At 45.6% G+C, this 27,659-nt stretch overlaps 1 protein-coding gene across 1 annotated transcript; it reads left to right on the top strand.

The window, feature by feature from the left end:
• Positions 1–300: 300 nt before the first annotated feature.
• slco1c1 (solute carrier organic anion transporter family, member 1C1) lies at positions 301–26,911 on the top strand (the record flags this gene model as incomplete). Its single annotated transcript, XM_080006618.1, has 15 exons — positions 301–373; positions 4,441–4,609; positions 10,416–10,557; positions 14,142–14,274; positions 15,146–15,267; positions 15,524–15,670; positions 16,881–16,979; positions 17,085–17,330; positions 17,582–17,746; positions 19,555–19,750; positions 19,858–20,023; positions 22,153–22,325; positions 25,678–25,742; positions 26,026–26,143; positions 26,674–26,911. The coding sequence occupies exons 2-15, from the start codon at positions 4,448–4,450 to the stop codon at positions 26,909–26,911; spliced, it is 2,172 nt and encodes a 723-aa protein (XP_079862744.1). The 5' UTR covers positions 301–373; positions 4,441–4,447.
• Between the last annotated feature and the right edge of the window lie 748 nt (positions 26,912–27,659).

Raw genomic sequence — 27,659 nt, 5'->3', positions numbered from 1 at the left:
AGTGGGGGGGGGAGATGGGGGAGGGAGAGAGAGGGAGGGGTGGTGGTGGTGGTGGTGGTGGTGGTGGTGGTGGTGGTGGTGGTGGGGGGGGGCGCTATACAGCTCCCTCGCGCACCGTCTCCCGCTCCCACTACAGAGGAACCGCGCGCGTGTCGCTGTCGCCGCCGCCGCCGCACGCGCGCCTCCGCCGCCCGGTCTCGCGCCGCTGTCCCCGGTGACGCTCCCCGTTCGGATCGACGTGAGGTTGCGCGCGGACGGCGCTCACCGCGGGGAGAGCGATGACGCGTTTAACGTGACGGAGCCCGTGTAACGGGATCGTTTTATTATCTGGTTTTATTCATCCACCTGGGAAGTTATATCCACGGGGTATTTGGTAAGTTAAACCTGATTCAATGTCCACATCTATAAATTATATGTGAGATCATTATTATTATTATTATTATTATTATTATTATTATTATTATTATTATTATTATTATTATTATTATTATTATTATTATTATATCTGCCTCAGCAGGACATGGTGGTGGGCTGCGTGTATTCCACATTAAAAAAAATCACTCTCTTTGGGATGTTTTCTCTCCGCTTATGGTTGGAAACACTCCGCCGTAACAACGACGCCGTTTCGGTGTTTTCCAAGTTCTGTTGCGCTCCCAACAAGTCAATGTAAGTGCGGGGGGGGGGGGGGGGGGGGGACATATTTATCGTTATCCTGCCGTGGAGACCAAGCGCAACTCTGCCCGTGGGTCCGTGCGCCCCTCTGCGCGTATTCATTGTGTGTTAGTTTTTTTTTTTTTGTTTTTGTTTTTTTTTATCATTATTTTGTGTTTTATTTTTCCGCTTATCATTTATTGAGCTGACTTAACGTCGGTTCCCAAACTGCGGTCCGCGCCCCCCCCCCCCCCCCCTTCCCACTTCCCATCCCCTCCCCCCCGGGTACAGTAGGTTCGCAGCAGAAATGTTATAAATAACTTTTCAATACGTGTTGTTGTTTTTTTTTGGTTTATTTGTTTTACAGTTGCAACAACTACAGGCCATTGCTGGATTTTGTGGGATAGTGAAAAGGAATGGGGGGGGGGGGGGGAGAAAGAGATAACAGAAAGTTGAGGATTTGATAGTGTCAGCATGCTGCCCTGCCCCGGGCATGGCCCCTGTGTGTCTGAAATATGAATTCCATGTGTTTGAACACAAATACATGTTTGAATACAACCTTGAGTTGTAATGACTTTAATTTGACTCGCGTGGTTATTTCCTGTCAGCGCCTCCATGTTGTAAAAGGAGAAACCCTGTGAAATGATCAAATGATGAGTGTTTGGTGCCAGGAAATGGAAAATACTGGAATTTCTTTTTCTTTTTTTTTTTACATTTTCCAAAATCAAACGCATTTTGGGTTTTCCCAGGGCTGTTCCCCGGAGTTTGGCGCGTTCGGGTTTTCGCGTCGGTCGGGTGAAAATGACGTCGAGCCGTGCCCAAACTTAGGCCTATGTGAGTCTGTGCGCATGGTATTCAGTGCTCTGATGCAATCTCAGAAGAAAGGGGCTTTAACGTGTTTTCTCTGCTAAATCCATTTTCCGTTGCCCCCAATGAGGGTCAGCTGTTACAAAAGGTGACCTTGGTATGCGGCCCCCGCTGAAGCTCTCGGTCCTTATTGTGGGCAAAGGGCCCAAACAGGCATATTTCTATTAACTCCGCGCCATTGCAAATTCCGCCAAATTGCTGAAGTGCAATTACCCCCTGAACTTAATTCCGCCGTCATATCTCTACCGCCGCAGAAGAAAAACAATTAACGTCGCGGCACGAAATGAATGTATCCAAACGCTTTCAACGGAAGGTTATTAATTAAAAACAAAAAAAGAAATCCCAAATAGGGCCCGCTGCGCCTTACTGTTTCCCCGTTCCATTTGTGAAGAACGTCGTGTATTGACTTTTTTTTTGGTAGTTTTTAATGCTCAAATAATCAAAAAAAAAAAAAAAAGGCTCCAAAGAAGTGGTTGTTTGAGGTTGATCTTCTTGTGGTAATTCCTAAGATTTGGGTCAAGGGTTATGGCAACTTGGCAGGCCACCTACGGCGTTCAAGCGCCGGAACGAAAATGTGTAATACATATTATTTGGGCGTCCGGCAGCACGGGAGCGCTTGGTTGGTCACAACGGCGGCAGTGTTCCTGGCGGCGGAAACCCGGGTCCGCCCGGAGCCACTGCAATCGATACCGGCACGGCTTATCGGCTCAGGTCCTCTGAAGTGACGGGATCTGATGGTTCACATGACTCCGTTCTCTTACGTGGTTGACAGTCTTTTGCGCCCTGCTCTGTTGTCGTCCGCCCCTCATACGCCGCTCCGTCCCGTCCGCTCGGCTCTGGTCTCCGACGCCGTCTCGCTCCGCTCTCCGCCCGCTCCCGTCGCGCTACGCCCTCCGAATGTTATTTGACGTCGCGTGGCGAGGCGTCGCGTTACGCAGCGGGAGGAGCAACGCTTTCCTGGAAGCGCGCCGCCACGCCACGTTGACGTACGCACATTATTTGGCCGTCCTAATGGGAGACAATAGAGTTCAAAGACGAACGGGACACTTGCTCTGCAAAGTTAGATAACATTAGGGCCGGAATGGCTGTGGTTTGCGTGCGTGCGTGCGTTGTGGTTGTATTTTGTTTTTGTTTTGCCTCTGTATGTCATATGGGATATTGAAGCAGCAAACATTGCCAGATGGCAGGGAAGTTACTGTAGCGCGGACAAAGGAATGGGTAAAATGCTGGGAATTTATTGATATTGTAGACATGGCTGAATAAGTTATACTTATACTTATATACTAGTTTCAACTTTCGAGTTGAATATTTAGGCCTTTTTTTTAGGGCTTTACTATTTACTCTTTACAAAGCTTTACTTCAAAATATTTTTGTCATATTCTGCATTGCATTAACCGTTCCGCCGTCTCTAACCCTGGGGTGAAAAAGCAGGGATGAGAAACTTCCCCCAGAATACACATAACATTATGCTGCATAGATGTAGCGCTCAAAGCCACAATCAATCGCTGTCAATCTGTGAAGCGAGAACCCGGGTCGGGAAAAGAAACTCCCTCGCGGCCGCCGCACGGTTACGATTCGTCCCAGTGGATGAGGCCGCCCCCCTTCACCGGCCGTGAGGAGGCGCCCGTGGTCGGGAGGGGAAAAAGCCCGGCGTTGGGACGCGCCCCCCCGTCAACGTTCGGAGCGTTGGACATTCTTGGAGGTGCTGTTTTCTCCACCCGCCTGCCTCTATACGTTGTCCCTCCCTCGAGCTCCACGCTCACGTCGGCGACGGCCGGGAGACGGGGAGGAGCGACCTTGTCCGATCCGGGGGCTCACCGCCAATGAGAGCTCCCCCCGCCTCCCTGCGGTCGCTGGGGGGGCCGGGTCGACGTCTCCGCGGGGCGAGGCGGCGACGGGGGGTGTAGGGGTGGGGGGGGGTTAGGGGGTGCCACCGCACATGGCACACACCTCCCAAATCGCTGGGCGGTCGCTGATTGACCCGAGACCTGCCGCTTCAGGACCGGAGGGCGGGGCACACCTTTCCCTGGGAGCCATTACAAGGGCGGTGTTCATGGGACCCCCGTAAAACCTGCGAAATGACACATATGTACCGAGAATGTGAAATAATCCATTGAAAATATTAAAGTCCGTTAAACACCTACTCTAAGGTGTTTTTAACCATGATGTTTTTTCAGTGTTACAGTGACGTCATATTTTTGGGAGGAATTTTAATCGTATTCTTTGAAACACCAGAATAGAAAGAGAAGTGAGGGGATGTGGAGAGGGAGTTTTACACGTTTGCACCGTCGCTGAGTGTCATTTCACACCAAGCTACGATAAGGTGCATTCATCACCGGTTTACGGTGATGACGTTTTCGATGAGGAAGTCACAGCAAATAACACTAAAATAATACTCAAATGAATTATTCCACATGCTCCGTGAATGCCTGTGTCAGTTAATATCGGACATTTGCGGCGGTTTCACGGGAATGACCCCGACGGAGTGTCCTGCGGGTTCGCCACAGCGCTGCTCGGCACCCAGGACGCGTCGGCGAGGACCGGCGACAGCACGGCGGCAGTTTATACAAGAAGACCGGGGCGGAGTGAGACTCGTACATATTCAATTTGTAGATACGCCGAAAAACAACGAGTCATCGAATCAACGTTTAAAATTGCTTTTTACGAATTAAAGCCTTTTCTTTTCTTTTTTTCGTCTTTCTTCTTTTGACGGTGATCCGGCGACTCCCAACCCACAGTAGAATTATTTGCGTTCACATAATTTACGATGGGAGTGGAAGTGGAAGGAGAACGTCGGCGTAAGCATGTTGCTGTGTGTGTGTGTGTGTGTGTGTGTGTGTGCGTGCGTGCGCTCCAGACATATTTAACTTTTTCGTGCTTAAGATGAGAAGTGGGTCACATGCTTGAATTATCCATTCGCAGGACTGCCATGCTAAGAAATAGCATTACTGGAAAAACCTCGGCCAAGGAGACACAGCGCTATCTCTGGAGGATGGAGGCAGTGAGCGAACAGGGACGGATGACGACGGAGAACGGACGCTCCGGGGCCTCGGCCCGAGAGCCGCGCTCCCCCTCCTGCTCCGGCCTGAAGGTACGACCCGTCGAAATCGCGGCGAAGCCGCCGGAACTAAACCGACGACGCCGATGTATAGAGTCAGCAGTGTCTGTACTGTACTTGTTGGAGGGGGGAGGGTTGAGTCACTTGAATTTAATTCTCTACTTCCGACTCCTCCGTTGAATGGGAATAGAATTATGATTTATGTCCGAGGCAATAAAAGTTTGGATGGAAGTTCATGGGTCGATATGAACTAAAGGGTCTTTATTCCTCCCTTTTTTTTTTTTTTTTCAAGTAAAGAGACTATCGATCGAGAGAGAGCAGAGAGCCGTCCCTCTTTTTTAATAGGATCTCTCCATAACGCCGACTAGGAACTGTTTCGGAAGAAAACTTATGAAAAACATACCAACCCGAGCATCCATCAAACCTGGAGGTCCTTCCACGCCGCACCGGGGGGGGATCCTTCGCCTCTTTCGTGTGAGAACCTCGAAGGGTTGTTTACAAACGGGAAAACAAACGAAAACCAAAGGAAGGGGAAAACGTGTCGATTGACGCGGTTAGGAATGGCGTTCGGTCTTTTTGGGATTTGGTGAAAAAATATCTATTTTCATCATTCAGATGTAAGTTGTCAGAGATGGACCTCAAATAGTAAATGGCAACACAGTGATATACAGCAATAAGGCATATATAGTCATTAAATCGATAAATCAAGGATATTTATGTCGGTGTGACTGAGGGGTTCCCCAAAAAAAAACTCTCCCGCTCAAATGACCCGGGGGCCACCGCTGTCTTCTTCTAGGGGGGGGGCCGTGTTGAACTTCAAGGGTTGTTGGATTGTTTCGTTGACATTTTCTTTCTCCCCCGCACGTTAGAATATCTAATTACGCATTTACATTTTGAAAAACACCAAGTGCATTCAACAGGCATGTGGATTCAACAGGCATTCATTGTGATTCATTTGCGCGATGCCCAATTTATTAATATACTGTACTATCGCCACGTAGCGGGGGCCACATTAAACGGTCTCGCGGGGGCCCTGAATTATTTAGACGCCTGCTATGGAAACCCTCCAGGGTGGATCACGATCATTTCCGTTTTGACTCGCTGCCTTTGTGGCTGTTTTTTTTTTTCGTTTTTTTTGTTTGTTTGTTTTTTTCAAAGGATGTTTCCTTTTTCGGAGTGAAATAAGACGTTCTGCTGTTTTTCGAGGGGGTTAGTTCCACGCCCACGCAAACAGCCCGGGCCTCGCAGCCCAAGGGCTGGAAAGGCGCTTGCTTGTTGACACGGAAGTTTAACTGGGCTCGGAGGCGGCTGTTTGTTCTTCACTTGAAAGCCGAGCGAGACAATGGTAACGGTGCGGTCCGCGGCGGAGGGAGAGAACGTCGCCGGCTTTGATTCCTTCTCGGAACTGTTTGGATTGCCGGCCCGGGCCCCGCGGCGGCGGCTAATTGTGTCAATTCTAATCCTGTGCAACATTTCACAATGGGATTGTCCGGCGGTGGTTTCCAGCGCTCCGCCGGTGGAGAAAGCCCGGTGTTCTCGGGGGGGGGGGGGGGGTTAATGATTTGGGACCAGCTGTTCTCGAACCACCCAGAAGGAATCTGGAACAGTCGTGACGTCACGGTGCTTAGTCGGAGCGGCACGTCCGACGTGCGCGGCGGCGGGGGAGTGCCGTCTCAAAAGGTGAACGCGGAGGGACCAGCCGAGACGGTTTTTAAAAACGAACCGCGGCCTCTTCTGGGAAATCAATTGAAGGGGAGAGCCAAAATAAATGGGCGAAATAAAATACGCAGATATCCGAATTTGGTTCTCGGGAGACGCTTGGCACACCGCGCTGACGCCGTTTTAAATCCATTATGGTTTTATAAACAATTAAGACTTGCCGTTGTTGTTTGATCTGAATTGACAGCGATTCAGCTGTTTATAATCCACATGTTAAGTTCAAGTTCAGGTTCAAGTTCAAGAGATTATTTGTCACATACATACGTGACCTTATATTTCAGCACAAGACAATTAGACCCGCCTATCTGTAATGCACTTTTGATCAATTTATCTGTTCTTTAGTTTTAAAAAGACTTCTATCATTCCCCGAGTCTGACTGAGGATTCCTTTTCTGAGGCTGTTATCAAGCAGGTTGCGCAATATCGTCGCATACTTACTCAAAAGATGTATATAAACCTTTTTTTTCTTTTTCTAAGGGGCCCCATTGTTGCATTTTTCCTTTGCATGGGATTTCCGGCATCACATGCACCGTGGTTCTCATTCAGAAGTTACGGTGATGTAACTCTGCAACAGTGATGTTCTCAGTGGGATCGAGTGATGCAACTCGGCATAAAAATGTTTTGTGAGCCTGTCGGGACGCCCCGCTCACTCCCACGTGCAGCCTCCTCCGGTCGGGCCAAAGTGCGGCGTGTCCAAGAGACACACAAGTGTGCGTGTGTGTGTCTGGTGTGTGTGTGTGCGTGTGTGCGTGTGTGTGTGTGTGTGTGTGAAGCGTTTTCGACGGCAGAGGTGGATAGAATGCAAAAAAAAATGTCATTCAAGTAAAATTCCAGTTACTTTGTGATACATTCAAATTCAAGTAAGAGTAAAAGGTAACGCCCCAATTCACCATATACAATATAGCACAGCATTTCTGGTCGCCATGGTTACCTCAATCAAGTCTGACAACATGAAAAAGAGAAAATACGACGCCAAAGACATCAACCACAATCCTTCCGAAGAGACGCTCAGTGCCACAACTTTGATTGGAAAATGCAGTTCCGCTACTCCACTACTTCTTCCTCTGCTGTTGCCGGACGGATTTAAGGGAAAGCGAGCGCCTGGATATTTCTAAACTGCGGAACCGAACCAGGACGTATCCGCCGCCGTCCTCCTGTAACGAGACGGTCCTCGGCGAGGAAGCGCATCCCGTACGCTTAAAAATCCAAATCTGTAACATTTTTTTTTTCTTCTGAATTTACAGCATTGTGTTTGAACGGCTTCAACCAGTTCAGAGACAAGACAAATTCCTGGTTGTCTGTTTGCTATTGCGTGCAATGTTTCTGAATGTTCATTTATTTTATTTCATCTTTGGATTAATACATTTTCAAATGTATATGTGGGTTTTTTTAATTTATGATGTATGAAATATTTTCCGCCTACCTCGGCGCTTCGCTCGGTAGGAAGAAAATGGTTGTAACACCCTTCATCTCCCCTTCAGGTGATCTACCGTAAAGCTTCTCCGTGTCATTTGATGTTCAGTAGGGACATCTGCTTCGTAAGTAATTGCTTACCTGCGGAAAGTGAATTTTCTTGCCTTATTTCTTCATCTCTGCCTCCTAAAGCAAAGTGTTCAGACAAGGAGGGAGACCTCCTTGTCTCTCTGAAAGCAAAGTCCACCAGAAAGTCCTCTAAGAATCTACTGAGAGAGAGGGAGGGAGAATAATAAGAATATTATTTTTCCCCCAAATGGTCCCTTGGATAAAGGAGTGAGTCAGTAAATAATGATCAGCAATTTGATTCAAAAGGTGTTTTGCCAACATCTAAATCCAGTGTGATCGTTGAACTAAAGTGGCTGGATGAACCATCCCTCGTGGCCAGATCCGGGAAAGAGTTCCCCCACCGCGTTCCCCTCCAGTGGTCCAGCCTCCACGCCGATTCGGGAGAGAACACTGCACCAGTGTTAATGCTCGGCTCTGTTCTGGGACCCACGGGGTTAGCGCTGCCTGCACAGGGTGGGCGGGGCCCGGCCAATCAGAGCGCGCGAGAGAGAGAGAGAGAGAGAGAGGGAGCCCGTGCGCTCATCAATAATGTTATCGCACGAGTGGATCAAGAAAGGCCTTTCCGAGAAGGAAGACGGGGAGGATAAAGAAGGGCCTTTTAATCAGTGTAGAGGGATAATGTAAAAGCATGTCATGCAGGCAATGCTTGTTATTCATTTAACCCCTAGGGAATGTACATGTGATGAGCCGCTCGCCATAATGGCCTATTTACTTTACCACCGTGGAACAGCCCGCTGAAACATGCCTTCCACGTAAGGCTGGTTGTGCTGCTGTGGCCTGGGTGTCACTGCTCACTGACCATCCCAAATGTACGTCTGCACGGGCACGGGGGTGACATTAGTACAATGTAATATCTGGCCCCCTGACCAAGTGGCCTTTCACTGGAAGTTCTTCCAGACAATGATTGATCATTGATTATTCCCATTAGTTACGCATTCATGTGGAATTTACATCGATAACATCGGCCATGTCAGTAGACTTCTGATTATTGCTTGTTTATTATCTTAATGTACTCTGTAGTGGTAGTATACGTTTGAATAATACAGCATAGTAGTTATATAGTATTATAGTGTAGTACAGAATAGCAGTAGAGTATAGTAGGACCCGGTGTGTATAGTAGGTGGCACGGTGGAACGCGGCCCAGCAAGAAGGTCCTGGGTTCGATTCCCACCTGGGGTGCTGTTGGCACAGTGTTCAGGTGGGTTACCTGTGTGGAGTTTGCACGTCCCCGCTATGCTCACGTGTGTCCTCCACGACATGGATCCACCACCTGGAATGGGTCCCTGGGCGCCGACGTAGTGAAGGCCGCCCACTGCTCCTGACCGCCCCTGGAGGAAGGACGGCTGGGATGGAGAAATGCAAAAGACACAGTTTTCCAGTCACCACTCCCTGCATGCATGTGTGTCTGTGTTAAGTGCATTAGCAACTGTTAGACCAATAAAATTGTAAGTAGTAGTGGTATAGTATAGTAGTATAGTATGTAGAGTACAGTATAGTGTAGTACCGTTCATTATAGTATGTAGTATTGTAGTATTATGTTATAGTATAGTAAAGTATTATCATAGTATATTATAATATTGTATAGTATAGTATAGTATAGTATAGTAGTATAGTATAGTTTAATATGTATAGTATGATGTAGTATGGTATAGTATCATATAGTATAGTATATTATAGTATAGTAAAGCATAGTATAATATATTATCATAGTATGGTATAGTTATAATATTGTTTAGTATCATATAGTATAGTATAGTGTGGTATAGCATAGTATAATACTTTTTAGTATCATATAGTATAGTATAGTATAGTATATAGTATAGTATAGCATAGTATAGTATAGTAAATTATCGATACTATAGTATAGTATCATATAGTATATTATATCATAGTATAGTACAGTATCATGTACTATAGTATAGTATATTATAGTAGAGTATAGAATATTATTGTATAGTATAGCATAGTATAATATCTTATAGTAGTATAGTATAATATTTTTTAGTGTCATATAGTATAGTATATTATAGTATAGTGGATCTGATCCATACTTTGTAGCGGTTGACACGTAAAGTTGAAAAATCTGTATCCGCAGTGAAAAAGTGGTTTCAGTGAATTATTTGCAAGTTTCCTCCTTAAAATGCTAATAGTGTGCATGGAGCTCCAGCAGTAACCAAACAAAATTACTAAACTATACTCTGCCTCCATTCTTGTTTTCCTTTCGCACTCAGGCCAGGAGTCTGAGAGTGAGGTCAGGACGTGGGGTCAGGACAGCAGGCACAATGATGTAGCGCTGGTGTTTACACTGAATGTGTGCCCGTTGTCCTTCACTGCTCCGGTCGATACTAACTGTATTTCGTGAAATATTTGAAGACTAGCTCAAGCTGTTGGAGCCACGGCAATCAAGTAGTAATGAGTATATTTGTCCTGTAATTCTCATGAATATTCTCCTCAGCCTCTCCCGCTCTCCTCGGCTCTTATTTCCATGCATTCTTTCCCTCTTCCAAATCAAACCTCCTCCACTAATTTTCTTTCTTTTTTTTCTTTCTTTCTTTTTTTCTGCCGTCTCTTGTCTCCAGATGTTTTTGGTGGCTCTGTCATTTGCCTATTTTGCGAAGGCTCTGTCGGGGAGCTACATGAAGAGCACAATAACTCAGCTGGAGCGGCGCTTTGACATCCCCAGTTACCTAATAGGCGTCATTGACGGCAGCTTTGAGATAGGTGAGTAAGCCCGCCACTCAGCGCCGCCGCCGCTGCCCCCGTGGTGAAATGTAGGTCACAGCCCGAGAAAAGGAGGGAGGAGGTGGGATGTGTGTGCGAGAGAGAAAAGGGAAGAGTGCGTAAAATATAAAAGGTCCTATTATGCAATATCCTCCATCGCACGGTATATACAATAGTGCATATGTGAGACGTCTCTTTACCTGTGAATCAGCTGCTGCATAGGAGACCTCGCGGCGATTCTTAATGAATTCGTTGTGCAACCGTCCTCTCTCCATACATAGAAAATGAGCACAAACATCCTGTGTACTGACCGCCGAGCCTCTCTGCCGAGAACACGACCGTTCGGAAAAGTTTGTGTAAGTTATCACATGGCCTGATCCCGTCTACTATGAGTGCCCGGGGGCCATAAACATAAAAAATTGTGAATTATGATTTCACGCTTAGAGCCTTGCATCACGTGCATTAACCGAATAAGCCTCAGCAGCTCCACGGCTTAGACGGACTCGGCGCGGAGGTGCTCGTGGTGGATTGAGCCGACGTGTTTTTTCCCCGTCAATAAGTCCATTGAGGTACTTTCTACACAACTCTGGTTTGACCACTGTGTTAATTTACCGTGTCGCTCAGCTGTCATAACCACGATTCCCGGGATGTTCACATAAACTAAATGCCTTTCAAAAAAGTCGCTCCCTCTGAGGTTTAACCTTTGGTTCTAAGCGCTTCTTAACATGAAAATGGATGTTTTGTGATTGAATATTGTTCCATAATGAAAGTACACCGTTCTCTTTCTTTGTTTATTTGAAATTCATGTGGTTTTCGAGGTTTCCTTTGGGGTTTCCATTCTGATTCTGTCCTTTATCTGTCGAAAAAGTTGCTGACGTACAAGAACAACCGGCTCTCTGTACAACACCAGAGAGAGACCTACAATTGTGCACAATTTCAACATTTGAAATTTGTCAATTCAATGTCCGACTCGGTGTGTGAACCCTGGTGGCAGCAGAATTTGAGGTGTTATCGAAGTTATTATTTGACCCCTTTCCCACTGCACCGAAAACCCGGTCACACCCGCTCACAATCGGAATTTGCCACCAGCGAGAAAGGAAAAACAGCTCCACCTCCGGTTTTAATCGCCTCCACCTCCGATGGGCTCTGATTTGAACAGGACACCCGGGTCGACCCCTTCATTTTGGCCCCGTTACCTGCGCGAAGCGACCCCCGTTGAAATTCCAGACGCTACCGCATAAATAGACTATCTGTGTATCATTCCATCGGTTCATATCAGAATTAGAATCCATTTCCTTTTTTTCCCGCATGGGGCACCGTGAAATGTTGTAAGTGTGGGGATCGCACCGTGGGAAGCACAGCGGAGAAACCCTCCAGCATTCCCGCACCGCCCCAAGCCGGTCTTTGGAGTATTCGTGTCTGGGTGCACCCCTGCTCCATGCTGCCTCTACTGTAGTGTTGGGGCGTTCATGAACGGTCAGATTCTTTTGAACGGCTCTAAATCGTTTTTTTCAAGTTTTACAGTTTTATGTTGTTGTTTGTTTAAGTTGCCGTGTCCTCTACTGTTTTGTTCCCAATCACACTGGAACCATGGCACGCCCCTTTCCCGACGTGTTCATGACATCGAGTGTGACACGCCAGAATAAAACGGCATTTCTCCTGGCAATGGGACAGGTGTCAATCGCCTATTTCTAGCGGGTTGCTCCAGGTTTGAAAAACTCGCTTATTTTGGTGTGAAAATGGTATTATTTTGGATGTAGTGACAAATGTATTAGAATTAGAATCGATTAAAGTTGAATATGGCTTATCCCCGTGGTGAGATTTTGTGAATTTTATACCTGTAACTGTAAATAATGATGCTGAAATTTACACATGGACATGATCAGGTTATTGTTATAATTATTATAATTATTATAAGTAGTAATAATAATAATAACAGTAACAACAACAATAATAATAATAATAATAATAATAATAATAATAATAATAATAATAATAATAATAATAATAATAATAATAATGTAATATTATCCTCTGAGTTAATAGATTTAGTTTTCAGGAAAGACATGCCACTTGTTTCAGCTGGTGTACAACCTCAAGAGCATAATTCAAATCGAAGGATATTGTTTGTGTGGTGTGAGGGTGGTGTGGTTTAAGCAGCCACACCTGTCTTGGGTCTAGGTAATTGCGCCCGGGATCGGGGTGGCTGTACACCTGTTGCTCATCAGAGCAGTCAATGAGCAACAGGTAAATCACCCATCCCCACACACCACAGTTTGATATGGTATCCATTTTATTTTCAAAATGATATATTAATAATAATATTTTCGACAGCTAAAATTCACCATTTCATTATCTTCTCATATTAAAATTTAATGAATGGGACTCACACAGAACCTATTTACTTATTCTGTGATACGGAAAAGTGAGTTGTTTGCGATCACAATACAACACATCCTGCTGTAAATGTCCCAAACCAAGGTAAGCTTTACTTTATGAGATGGATGTATTAAAGTTCCACCATTTTTTTGTAAAGATAAAGACAATAGGAGCAGTTTGCTCCAGGGAGCCAGAGAGCTAGAAACTGTTCATTAATGAGGTGGATACTTCCCGTCCTGCAGCATCTGCACTTTTCTTGCTGGGTTGTATTTGTTGTATTTGTCGAGAATAAAAGGCGACTTGGAGTCCCTGGGTACCGCCAGAGGTGACCACCCTGGCGGTGGTCACCTCTCTCTCTCTCTCTCTCTCTCTCTCTCTCTCTCTCTCTCTCTCTCTCTCTCTCACCTTCCGTGGAAGCTGGTGCTGCTCTTTCGTGCTCTAGGCAACAGGCTGTTTCCATAGGACCGTTACCACGGTAACACAGAAGGGCCGAGGAGCATAAAGGAAAGGGAAGAAGGAGGAATTCATCTTTCAAACCACTTAATGATGCCCCCTCCTCACTGGCGAAGCTTGACCTCTGCGATAATTCAAAAGAGCAGAAAGGTCGGGGAAGGCTCGCGCTTTGGCATTCAACGCTAGAATCCTGACGGATGTTTTTGGTTGTTAATGTGATTTTTTTTTTTGTTATATCTTGGTTATAATAGAGACGTGCCCAATGCTCTGAAATACGGGGATATAATAAGGGGATAAAGATCATGTGTGCTGCTTTGTAGAAAAACACATTGAACAGATTCTTTAAAGACACAATCGTAAAAAAAACCCAATTATAATTCCACTTTAAACATACAGTATATGGATGTATATTTGTTACTGTTTTTATGTATTTTTTTGCTGTCAGCAATTAATTCACCTAGATGGAATAGAATATGTTCATCAGTTTACAAACTCCATTTTAATGTATTGTAATGTAATGTATTGTGTTGTGTATTATTATCATGTACGGACGAAATTCGAAACCAAACATACGGTGTCCACTTGACAAGCCCGGAGGCGATGGATGGGGTTTTAACATATCCAGGGTGTCATTATTTGACATACTTTCAAATATTTTACTCACAGCCAGCCTGTTACGGTATTTGACGTGACACTAAACTACAGTACAACCTAAATTTCGGCTTCCTGCTTTCTCCCGATTCCCTCTGAAGGCAACCTGCTGGTGATCGCATTCGTTAGTTATTTTGGGGCAAAGCTCCATCGGCCGAAGATCATCGCCATGGGCTGCGTCTTGATGTCCATCGGGACCTTCATTATCGCTCTGCCTCACTTCATCATTGGACGGTGAGTAGAACATTTGAGTGGGACGACCTCATCCATTTCAACAGTCAAATAGAGGAGACTATTCCAAATACCAATATGTTCTATTCTTAGGATCACATTTAATATGTAATAAGGGCGAGACGAAAGCGCTGGCGAGATTCGTCTGCATATTTTATGAACTAATATTGTTTTACATAATAAAGAAGCAGCGTAATATGGAGACAAAGTTATTCGGTAAAGGAATGCCCATTATGACCTTTAACTCAGGCCACTCATCCGCCATAAGTCCTATGTATAGCGCCAGGTACACTAAAATAACACACCAGAAGCAATTTGCTTCATTACAGGGCTCTGTGGAGTACTCAATTGTGATTGGTCAATTGTGACAATTAGCATCTGGTATTTCTGAATAATGACCTCTGATTTGATAAAAAATGGCCGTTGCCACGGGCAACCTTTCCTTGGCCTGGTTTCACATCCATTATTTCACGCAGTGTTTTAGCTACGTTTCCGTGAGCCATTTTTGGCGGAAGCTCTTAAATTCGGCATACTAGTTAGAAAAATTATTTCAAATCGATGTGCAGCCAGCTCGTCATTATCGCAGAATGATACCAGACCCTGATCACCCTGTCGGGGGTTATTTTGCCATAACGACCGGCTGGCGGCACATTATGCCTTACTTTTTAACTAACATTCTCGCGCAATTTATCCAAATTGTGGATCGGGAAACGGTTGCACTGTGTTCAAAGTGTTGAACGTTGTAATACATCACAAACTTCCACCGGATAAAGAGGATATAGGGAGATGTACATATTATGAACATCTCCGTCTTTTCCCTCCATGCCCTTGAAAACCCTTGAAAACCCTTGGTGCATTTGTGCTTGGTATGCAGCTATGAATTTGAAACATCCGTACACTGGGCGCTCAACTCAACCAACACCCCGTCTCCATGTCCAGCGGGCTCACCGGCAACCTTGGCCCAAGGCAACGAAACGCCCGAGGTGCCTAGCGCAGGTCTGGGATCTCTCTCTCACACACACACACACACACACACACACACACACACACACACACACACACACACACACACACACACACACACACACACACACACACACACACACACACACACACACACACGCACACGACAATTTTAGAGGGTTGCAAAAGACATGCAAAAGTACAGATTCTCAATGAGCAAGGCTTGTTATGAAATCCTACTTCATTGTACTTCCTCTTCCTCCATCTTCCTCCACCTTGCTCCATCCAGGCTGTGAGGGAGAGTCCAACTTGTCCATGTGGATGTATGTGCTTTTGGGGAACGTTCTTCGGGGAATAGGTGAAACCCCCGTGCAGCCCCTGGGGATCTCCTACATAGACGACTTTGCTAGCGAGGAGAACGCTGCACTATACGTTGGTAAGTATTTATAGTTGATATATAATAATATAATTTATGTATTTATATATATTTTATATGTAACTTAAGTATTATTTTACATAGTTTTTAAAAATAGTTTAATCTTTCAATGATAACAGCTGCAACCAACAATTCAAGTACCAAAGATAAAAAAAGAATGACCAACATATTAATGTAAAATATACAGTGAAATAAGAACATTTTTAGTATTGCTCATGGGCAAAAGTAAATATTTCTACTCGGGGTGTCACGGCTCTCCAAATCCAGAAAAAAAGATGCTGTTTTTGCCAGAAGAGAACACTGTCAGTAAAAGGCGAATTACTACCTGCGGCTCTGCAGCTCCAATCAGAGTGATCTTTTCTCCAAACAAAACCCATAAAAACGAGATGTATTTCATTTACTCCGTGTCCTGCTGCTGCTCTGCTGTGGTGCCGATCGCAGATCGCACCTGAAAAAATCCCGGCCGAGTTCTCACACTCCGGTGGCAAATGCCCCCGCGGCCCGGCACAGTCAAGGAGCCGGTGGTCGGGAACCGCTGCACTGGAGGACATTCCGTCGGTGATGGTCGGGTTTATTTCCCACTTTCATCGCCACATCTGTGGACTTACTGGACATTACGATCAAAGGCGCACTCTCCTTTGTAAACACCGTGGGCCACCGTGTCTCCGCCGACTTTGCACACGGTTGCCGGGATTACTTATCTCTAATGTGTGTTCACTGTGCAACAAACTGGATGAACTTATATCAAACTTTATTGTTATTTTTTTTTTGTAATATTCAAATTCTATTCAAATGTTGCTGCCAGGTGGGCGGGTGCAGTGTGCGTTGAGTGATGCGGCGCAGCGGGGCCATGTTTGGCGGCTGTCAGATTTTGCTGGACAGCCGTGCGTTTCATTCATTCGGTCAGTTCACAGTGTTGTCAGCTCTTTGAGATGTCTCTTCTGGGATGAAAACACAATGTAATGACAATGGCAATGAAATAAAAGTGACACATTTGTGTCCCTCATCGAAATCTCTAATGCGAAACTGCAATTTCCCCCAGATCATTTGCATTGTCAGTCAGTGTAAATGTTTTACTTCATTTTATGGAGGAACAGAGCTATGACAGACAGCTGAGTAGAAAGTGGGTAAGAAAAAACCCCAGTATGTATTAATATTTAAATTGGCAGGTGTTGTTTTCTGTGTCTTCTTTGTGTTGACATTATTCAAGGATTCGTCCAGACCATCTCAGTGGTCGGTCCCGTGTTTGGTTACCTGTTGGGTTCCCTGTGCGCCAAAATCTACGTGGACATTGGCTTTGTAAACATGGGTGAGTTCCATCATATTTGACACTTTCAACAAACAGACTTGGTCATGAAGAGAGACAAATCAAAAAAATCCGCCCCCCGCGACTTGTTTTCATTCTTGTCCACAGAAACCATCACCATCACCCCGGCCGACGCCCGCTGGGTGGGAGCCTGGTGGCTGGGCTACATCATAGCCGGCGTCATCACTCTGTTCTCCGCCATCCCCTTCTGGTTCTTACCACGGGCTCTGCCCATCGGCCAGAAAGGCCCCGTACCGTGCACACCGGAGCGCACAAGCTTCATCAAGGACTCCCCTTTGCTGGAGCAAAAGTGCCCGGCCGACGAGCCAATGGGCTTTCTAGAGATGGCGAAAGGTAGGCCAACAAGATGTATCTTCTATTGGGCTGGTTCTACTCTACACTTCAATACATTTACGCGGATTCCCCGACATGATTTTCCTTTGGTGATGTAGACAACTCTGCGCAATTCCTCGTCAGTGACCATTATAGGAACCTGTTTAGTTGGATGCAATCATCTATGGAGACATTACTGTATATAGTTTATTCGCAATTTCTGCACAGTTTTCTATGCGTTCCCTCTGAGACGTCCTTGTCCAACCAACCAGACTTCATTCCGACGCTGCGGACCTTGCTGGGAAACCGGGTGTACCTGATCTACCTGTGCGTTACCATCATCCAGCTCAACTCCCTGATTGGGATGGTCACCTACAAGCCCAAGTACATCGAACAGCACTTTGGACAGTCCGCCTCCAAGGCCAACTTTCTGATGGGTAAACACTTCAAAATGACTGTTCCTGTTTTGTGTTTGGCATAGATGACAGGGAATTTTCTCGGTAATGTTTTCTGGTGAAGGGGAACCAGGAAGACTTGGTTACACACTACTTACATGTAGTGTACATACAGTATATCTTAACTGCAATGGCGCTGAAAACACTCCACATATATACAAAGCTCGTTCATTTCTTGTTTCCGAGAAGCGACTTTTAGACCATCTTCAAATGTGAATTTTTTATCCGTTATCGGATCCGTTCTTTCTGTTCTTTTATGGGACTTGCGAGGGGGAAGCTCATTCAGATGAAGCAGAATAACTGTTGGAGGGAAGAGGGTGCTGGAGCGACGGGTTGGACTCCGATGCTCAAAAATTCATGGCGGTTTTAAAAGGCTAAAGCTTTGTGCATATGAAATGTACCTCGCATATGAAACGCAACGTGGGATAAAGAGGGTAACGAGATGAAAGGTGTCGGAATGCGATTTCCACCCATATTCCAACCCAAAGCGACGCCGGCCTTGACCAGATCAGATCAGCTCCGAATGAAAGAGAATGCCAGATTAGTGACCACTGCCGTTGACACGTGTAGACAGATGAAAGGCCGTGTTTGCGCTGGGATGTTCAAATGGGGGCATGTGTGCGTGGGAAAGAAGCAACTTCCAGGCAGACAAGCGGTGGCTTTTGAAGGAGGTGAGATGTTCCGATATCAAACAGAAAGCCTCTGAGGGGGAAACATCTATGTGACAGCGGCAGTTGGTGCTTTAAATGTTTGGGGCTTTCTCCGCTATGCTGAAGGACCAGGCTCGTGCCAAATTGTCAAAATCTACAGGATTCCTAGTCAGCACACACATTTCCTATTATACCCTTTTTCCACTGCACCGAAGACCCAGCAACACCTGTAACATTTGGCATTTGTCATTAGTGGGAAAGGTTACACCCGGGTTTCATTCCTGGGACAAACAACAAACTGTAATAGGCACCGGTATTTATCAACCCTGGCTCCGACCGGCTCCGTTCGGTTGTGATGGAAACACGACACCCGGGTCGACCTGGTCATTTTCGCCCCCTTACCCGCGCATTGAAGTTCTGGACATTGAATTGTAAACAACATCCCATTTCCCATGAACATCCCATTTCCGATCCAAAAACAAAATGAGAAGTTATTGACTTTTTTTTGCCGCATGGGGGAGCACAGAATGTTTTGCGTGAGGGGACCGCTCCGTGGGGACCGCAGCGGAGAAAGCCCCAACGCTCCGAGCCACACCAGCAACGCCCCAAGCCGGTTTCCCAACCGGAGGAGCGGCACCGGGCATGCATAGCCGCTTCTACTGTTCTTTTCCCAATCACACTGGAACTATGACACGCCCCTTTCTCCGGCGTCTTGGTGATGTGGAACGTGACGCACCAGTAGAAAGGGGTACTCGTGTACTGGCAATGGGAACAGCGTCAATCGCCTATTTTTAATGGGTTAAAAAAACATTTGGTGTAAAAACGGTATTTCTGATGATTTTCTTGAAGATAGCTCACATTTTTTTATATCGATTTTTTTATACTGTCTCTAGTTTGGAGTTTTGGTAAAATTTGACGGATAGGTTAATTAAGTCTGTTGAAAAGAAATACGCCATGGAGTAAATTAATCGTAGAGCGACGTGCACTTACTTGAATCCCTCAAAATATGAACTCATATGAATCTCATCGGCGAGGCCGTGGCCGGCTCTGCGGGGAGCAGCGTTTCAATCCAGATCACGATGTTAGAAGATGCTCTTTGTTGACATTTACCTCTGGTGGCGTTGCCTCTGTTGTTGGCAGGCGTGATCAATATCCCAGCCGTGGCGCTGGGGATGTTTTCCGGCGGTCTGCTCATGAAGCGGCTGAAGCTGAGCATCATGGGAGCCGCGAGGTTCGCTTTCGGCACGTCTCTGATTGGCTACTTCCTGTCGTTGTTCTTCTTCGCGCTGAGCTGCGAGAATGCCAAGGTGGCCGGGGTGACGCTGCCCTACGAGAGGTAAGACGCGCGGCGTTATATTGGAAAAGACGCGGTGTGGCGTGCTACATACAGTATAGAATGTCACTGATGTTTCCCTCTAAAGTCTCCCTTCCTTCCCGCTCCAGAGCGGAAGGCGTCTCCTATAACAAGGCCTCGGTGTTCGCGGCGTGCAACGCAAACTGCGTGTGCTCGGGCAGCGACTGGGACCCGGTGTGCGGGGAGAACGGCATCACGTTCGTCTCGCCCTGTCTGGCCGGCTGCAGCGGCTCTGCCGGCTCCGGGAAAGAGACGGTGAGTTGACGCGACTCTTTTGGAACTTTTATTTTTATTTTATTCCTTCGTGTCTGACTTCCCTGTCCTACTGTTCTGATTGTGTTTCTTAAGTATACACTACATTACTTAAAGGGTGACTGAAAAACAGAAGAGATCACGCACGCGGGCGGAAAGGTTGAAGGGTTTTAAAAACAAATGACACACGTTGAACTTTCTTCCTGGCCTGTTTGGGCACGGCATTTCTCCTGCAAAGGGAAAGGTGTCCAACCCGGGTCAACCCGCTAATTTTGGTGTGGTCTACCTGCACTGTAACGATGATGACGTTAGGGGGTGTCTAAAAATGAGTGAATTGAGTGAAATGAGTGATGAATTTAGGGACTTGTTTACATTTTGTTGTGCCTCTGCAAACGAAATTTCCCCCTGATGGACAATACAGACGTGAATTGAACTGCACCGTTGTCTAATGTCCAGGTTTCAGTCATAGTTTTTTCCTAAATTGGTTTGGAAATCAAGGGCTCATGTATAAATTTGCAATTTTCACCTGGAACGCTAATTCAATTAATTATGTTTATTCGTATAGCTTATACGGGTAATAAGACAAAGGAGAGCGGCAGACAAATCAATAGAAATACATAAATTCAAGATTCGAGGGGTTTATGAAACCATAAGCTCTGCAATTCTGTCAATTAAAAAAAAAAAAAAAAAAAAAACATGCTAGTGATTAAAACATGATTTGACGAGCCTCGGTGCTTCCATTTAAATGTTTGAAAAAAATGCAGGCGTGACGCGATCAAAGAACTGGGGCACCTTTGGTCTCCAGTTCAGATGAGATCATCCAGAAGCGACGCGGGGATCTCTAAGAGACTCGGAAACCGGGGCTGGGGTCCCTAAAGAGTGCACCAGCGTCTTGTAAGATAGAGAAGCTTAAATGAGGGATATGCACGCGTTCGCCTTTGTTTGGCACACTGCAAATCACAGCCGGAGCCTTTCAAACGAGCTGGGGGACGTGAGAGTGACACGTCTAATTGTTATAATCTGCAGATGAATGGAAGTGAATAGATCATCAAAGGTGACTGTCATGAAGCCTGATATGCCCACGGGACTCGGAACTAAGCAAATTAAAAATTGTATGATCTGCTGTGTCAAATGGCGTGCTGAGGCGATAGAAGAGAATGGGGGAGAAGGAAAAAACAAAACACCGATTTCGAGAGCAGTTCGAGACTGAATAGCTCCAGGAGGGGTTCAATTGTTTGAATGTTTAGCGGTAAAAGTGCCGGCATCCAAAATACTTAACGCTCACACGGGAGAGCTTTGATTTTAATGCATCATTTAGCAGATGCTTTCAATCAAAAGCCATTTGGATTTGATTAAACTACACTCGACAAACTTTTTGTGCAGGAAACGTGATTCTTCATCCATTCGAACCTGAATAAAAACTTTTTTTTGTTTTTTTTTGTTTTGGAGATGCAAAGTCTTTTAAAAGTCAGGCGCTTTCTGGAGAGCAGAATGCATTGTGGGTCTCCAAACACATCACTTAAATGACCTTCCGGAACACTTTGAGAAGGCCGAGCCCTATCCCCCTTAACATCCCCGAACAACGCGTGGTTTTTCTAAGTGGTGCAACTAAGAACACAAACGGGAAGCTGCACTTGAAGTGCACTTGGCCAAATGAATCGATGATTAGCTCGTCATGTTTGAGGCCTTGACGAAAAACTCCCAAAGCGTCCTGAAACGTGATTCCCCGCGAGGACATTGTAATGTCCTCAGTTTCTGCATATCCTCGCCTGTGAGGATGTGCGGCAAGCCGGTCACTATCGCAAAATGACCCCCGGCAGGGTGATCAGGTCTTGTTATTTTGCGATAATGACCGGCTGGCTGCACGTTATTCCACTTATTACACAACTCACTACAATGCAAACAATACATTGAGAAAAACGTTTCCTCACGTATGACTAACCTGTTATTAATGTGACGTCGGGACACGTCCGCTTTCACCTCTTCCCGTCTTCCATCGTCGGCAGGGAGAAGTGGTTTCCTGTGAAGACGGTCGTTCAGAAAGGGCCGATCGACCGGTCGAGTATTCCGCGGAGCCGCGTAGTAAACACGGTCATATATATATTGTGTTGTCGCATTTCCCGTCCCTCCAGGTCTTCTCCAACTGCAGCTGTGTGGGTTTGGCCGGCAACCTCACGGCGACCACGGGCCAGTGTCTGCAGCGGGAGGACTGCGACACCATGTTCCCGTACTTCCTGGCCCTCTCTGTCATCACCTCCTTCATCATATCTCTGGGCGGGACGCCGGGATACATGATCCTCATCAGGTCAGATCCTTCTACCGGATAAGGATTCTTTTTTTTTTTTTTTTTTTGTCTTTCACTATTTCAGTCCTTTGCAAAGGGTTGACATCAAAGCGAGAAGCTTGTTTTCTTTTATTCATGGGCAAAATAAACTTAAGAACTAAATTAAAACTTATAACATACAAAACAGAATCAACTTAACAACGGCTTTACAGGCAGAATGTAAACAGATCATTCACACATGCAGCACCAAATTTCACATGCGCAACCCGCACAGACACCACACCCCCCCCCCCCACCACCCCCACCACCACCACGCACGCGCGCGCACACACACGCACACACACACACACAATCCACAATCTCCTAAAGCTATATCAGCTGATTCTGCTGGAATGCACTGGCCTCATTGTATCTTTATTAGGTTACTGGCAGTTCCTTTCTCTTATTTTGTCTGCTCTATATTTCTTTAGCTGTTTATGTCCTCCTCGCGTTTAAATTTACTCCCAGAACGAATTTGGGGCTCTGTGGCAGTCTGCCGTCTGGTGGGAAAAGCCAGAGGTTGAAAGGACAGACTTTATACTTTATCAACCTTTTCAGCTGCCGATGAAAACTTGTAGTAACGAGACTTCATTCCACGTCTGAAAAGGGTTGGAGTATTTGACTTATTGAGTTTGGCTCTGGTAAAAACCGAAGCAGACACACGCTCTTGGAGCCGCTCGTAAGGCGGTCACGTTTAAAAGCCTCGGCGGTCAAACACAGTGTTGTTCAAGTCGGAACGTCCACGTGGGCCGAGCACCCGAACACTTCAATCAAGGTGTGGGTCAAACCAAGCCTTTATTATAGAGGAACGTTCCACGCACACAAAGAATATGCGCGTATTTCACCAGCGTATCTCCGAAGGTATTTCACCGATCGCAACACTATCCTTGTAATGTCAACCTACAAGGCCGCTCCTTAAAAGGGGTGAAGTAGCCCTGCAGAGATGTGGACTGGAAGTGCTGTTGAGGAACTCCAGGGAGCCCTCGAAAGCGCGGACTGGAATGCTTTTAATAACTCTACTACTGATCTTGATGGGAGTGGCTGAGCTGAAATCCTCTTATATCCTTTATCTAAATCTAAAATACTCACCTTCACGACTTAACCTGTGAAGGTGTTTTCAAATAATAACCCCTGGTTAAACAAAGCAGTGAAGGATGCACTGCTCAGGAAAATGTCTTTCCACATGGTGGGGATGGGGATAAGGCAGAAGCTCAAAAAAGAGGCCAGATATAGAGGAGACATGTTGTAGTACAGTGGTCACCTCAAGGCAGTTTGGGATAGCATGACAGCCATGGCAGGCCGGGACAATAATAGTAGGTCAATCACCATTGATGCTTTTGATTCAAACTCGGAGCTGGCAAATGCACCAAATGGTTTTTATTTACGTTCCAATGACGGACATGACTTTACAAATGTGCATCGTGATGTGTTTGATATGTTGAGTGACTGTACTGCCACCTCTCAGCATACAATCGGTGCCCGTTCCGTCAGATCATGTGCCCCGGGCCAAATGTCTTTGAGTTGTGCAGGTCAGTTATGTCTTATTTTTACGGATCTTTTTAACTCGTCGCATACGCAGCACAAGGTCCCGAAACTGTGGAAGGAGCCTGTTGTTGGTCAAGAACAAATCCACAAAAGAGCTCAATGACCTTAGGCCTCTGGCTGTGACCTCACTAGTGACGAAAGCTTTTGAGGGATTTGGCAAACAACTCCTGACTGATAAGATCCCGGGCCTGCTCGACCCGATGTAATGAGTATATCGGGTTAATAGAGGGATGGATGATGCTATTAGTACTTTATTGAATTATCTGTACAAGCATCCCAAGGGTACAACTCATGCAAGGCTTTTATTTGAAGATTTCTCCTCAGCTTTTAATACGAGCCAACCACCCATTTTAGCTAGTGAACTACTGTCCACTTTTAATCTTGGTGCTGGCAGGGTGAAATGGGCAGTAGACTTTTAACATGTAGGCCCCATGCAGTCTTGGTTAATGGCGCCCTATCCCAGAAGCGGTTGTCATCCACAGGCTCACCCAAAGGTGCCCTGTCATGACATGTTCTATCTGCTCCTGGTTAATTCCAACTGGCCCACTCTCAACAATAAACTGGTGTCTACAACATCGTTCTCTGCTCTCCTGAGGGCCCTGTTAATGCCACTTGGTTGGCGTGTGATAGGCAGAATTGCCACAATGGCCACTGACTTTAGGAATACCTCCCACTCAACCAACCCCAACTACAATCAAGGGCTCACTTGTTGAGACGGTTGAGTGTTACGAGTACCTGGGAACAACGATCGACAAGACCTTGAAGCATGACCTCAACACATGTGCAATCTGCAAAAAGGACCTGCAGAGACTCGACTTTCTGCACAGACTGAATACTTTTAATGTGGACAAGACACCGATGGCTTTCTTTTACAAATCCTTTATTGAGTCTATTTTAACCTTTTGTTTAATTTCTTGGTATGGGGAACCTTACAGTTCCAAACAAAAAACGTTTGTTCAATATTGTTAAAGCAGCCAGCAAAATAATCACCCAGCAATGTTTTTGAACAGATATCTATGACAGGCGGGTTTTGCACGGTCGCACGGCCAACCGCTCTTGGAGGAGTTTGTTCATCCCTCCTCTGGGAGGAGACCCAAGTCCCCTAGGGTAAAATGCAATAAGTTCAAATTTTCCTTGGCTCCAAGTGCAATAAATGTGCTTAATTTGCACTAAACCTTGACTGCACCGCTCAGCAGCACTTTATTATGGCTGCCATTCCGATGGTTTGATACTTTCAACGAACCGGTACTTTTTTTGAGTGGTTTGCTGTAACTGTTGTGATTAATGTCCTATGTCCTCTTGCATGTTGTGTTTGTGTTTTTGCCCTCTACTGCAAATCAAAGTTCTCCTCGAGGGACAATAAAGATCTGACCTGAACTATAGCAGCGGTTTGCAAAATAATCAACAAGTAACACGTGAGAAATGCACGTTTATTTGAATGATGAAAGGACGACGAGCAAACAAGCACAGACAGTGGCAATCATCACAGTATTCCTTAAGTTCCCTCTATTGGTTTATAACAGTGGTGATGCAAGCTTAAAAATACAATTAAATGCATTTTTAAACATTTAGGAAAATACATTAAAAAAAGTATTTAACAAAAAAAAAATATATATATATCTATATCTATATCTATATATATGTCCTGCAAGAGTTTTTATTTCTCCTTTTTAAGTTCATCCTTTCATTTTTCTCTAACCTGTGGGATGGATCGCAGCATCCCATCATACGTACTGTTCTTTATTACCGTGGCGATGGGCAACACTTTAATCAGCATTTCTTCACGCAGGTGCATCAAGCCCCAATTGAAATCTCTGGCCTTGGGTTTCCACGCCCTGACAACACGCACGCTCGGTACGTTATTGATAATATACCGTAATGTTTAATATTTAATTATTTTGGATTAGTAAGGGGGGTGGCGAGTGTGTGAGAGAATGTACTTATTGAATATTAATATTCTTACCTTCCACTGAATCGCTTTAATAAATTTGCATTCTTAGTGCTGGCTATGGCTGGGGCTGTAGCCAAAGTGTTTTTGTTTTCGGAAGGGTGTGTGTGTGTGTGTGTGTGTGTGTCTGTCGGAGGAGGAGGGGGGTGTGATATTGATGAGAGTGATGGTGAGCTTGTGGTTCCACAGCAGGGATCCCAGCCCCCATCTATTTTGGAGCCATCATTGACACCACCTGCCTGAAATGGGGTCAGAAGAGGTGTGGAGGCGTGGGCGCCTGCAGGATCTACAACACTGCCGCCTACAGGTAGAACCGTCGCCGTGCCTCCTAAATGGAACTCTAATGTTATTGTAGCTGGTGGCTGAGGGAACAGTTGCAAAACTCAGATATTTCATCGACTTATTTATGGAGATGCTTCACAATGATTTCGATCAGAAGTTCCCAACATCCCTACTTTTGGTTGGTTTAGCACAGTGGTGATGCATTTTCAAAGTTGATACAGTGAAATTCGTTTTTCAATATCTTGAAAAATATCATTAACTAACTTTTGACATTTTTATATATAAAAAATCCCATCAATGATTTGGCGGCCCACTTGCAATACCCTTGTGGCCAACATATTGAAAAGGATGTTAAATAAGGATGGATGTTAATATTAGTTTAATATTAGATTGAGAATAACAATCGCGGTATATAAACTTTTGACATTTACCTCGTCAAAGGTTTTTTTTCAATGACAAAAAAAATAATGGATTTTAGAATGCGCCTTGGTCTTAATAAAGATTCTCTAATAGTCAGACGGACAGAGCATCACTCCTCTCCTCGCCGTGTTGCAGGGTGGCCTACCTGGGTCTGACCCTGGGCCTGCGCACCGTCTCCTTCCTCCTCTGCGTCCCGGGCTTCATCCTCTTGAGGAAGCAACTGAAGACGGAGGAGAGGAACGCCACGCGCAGGGCGCTGGCCAACGGAGCGGCGGAGCTGGAGACGCTCCGGAAGGAGGAGGCCGCGTTCTGCCTCCCAGAGCAGCCGCCGCCCACTGCCGAGCAGAGCACCGAGAGGGAGACGCGGCTCTGAACGTCTGCTCTGCTCTATTACACTCACTGTCTCTCACACGCACACACACACACACACACACACACACACACAGTTGTACATATTAAATGTAAACACACAAAGATGTGCACGGAATCCCAGGCTTTGTCTCTCCTATTAAAACATAGAATTTATATTTGTATTACTGGACCTACGTAGGTTTTTGTGAATTTAAGAGATTATATTTATGGTTTTGATATGACTTAAGTATTTCTTGGATGTAAATGCTGTCCCCCCCCCCCCCGACTTTATAATACAACTTACTGACATTTTACATTTTTGACGGTGGAACAATGCAGAAAAGAGGTTCATTCTAAACACCAGCACTCATTATGCTGCCTTAATTGGATGTTCTCCTCCCGTAGCCCGGGGTGGGCATCAAGGATTGATGAAAAGCTGGCGAGCGTCCAAGCACAGGGAGAGAAAAAAAAAAAAAAATTGCTGAATGTTAAACCAAGATAAACATATTGGTAAGGCGTGAGGCCGAACATGTCTTGCAATCCGTTTTTTTTTTTGATGGCTTTGATTTGAACAATTGTGCCTCAAGTCTTAAAAAACAAAAACAAAAAAAAAAAACTGTTACCTCTACGTGCGTGTGTTGTCTCGTGGTGTTTTATCCTTTTAGTACAAAATATATTTTTTTCACGTTGAAACGGACGATGTATTGGCCTCGGAATTATTTCACTTCACATTTTATACGATCCACTTTCAGAAGACGACCTGTGTTTTT

Source organism: Zeus faber, assembly GCF_960531495.2.
Source record: "Zeus faber genome assembly, chromosome: 9".
NCBI classification, from domain to species: domain Eukaryota; kingdom Metazoa; phylum Chordata; class Actinopteri; order Zeiformes; family Zeidae; genus Zeus; species Zeus faber.
This window is presented reverse-complemented; position numbering and strand designations above follow the sequence as displayed.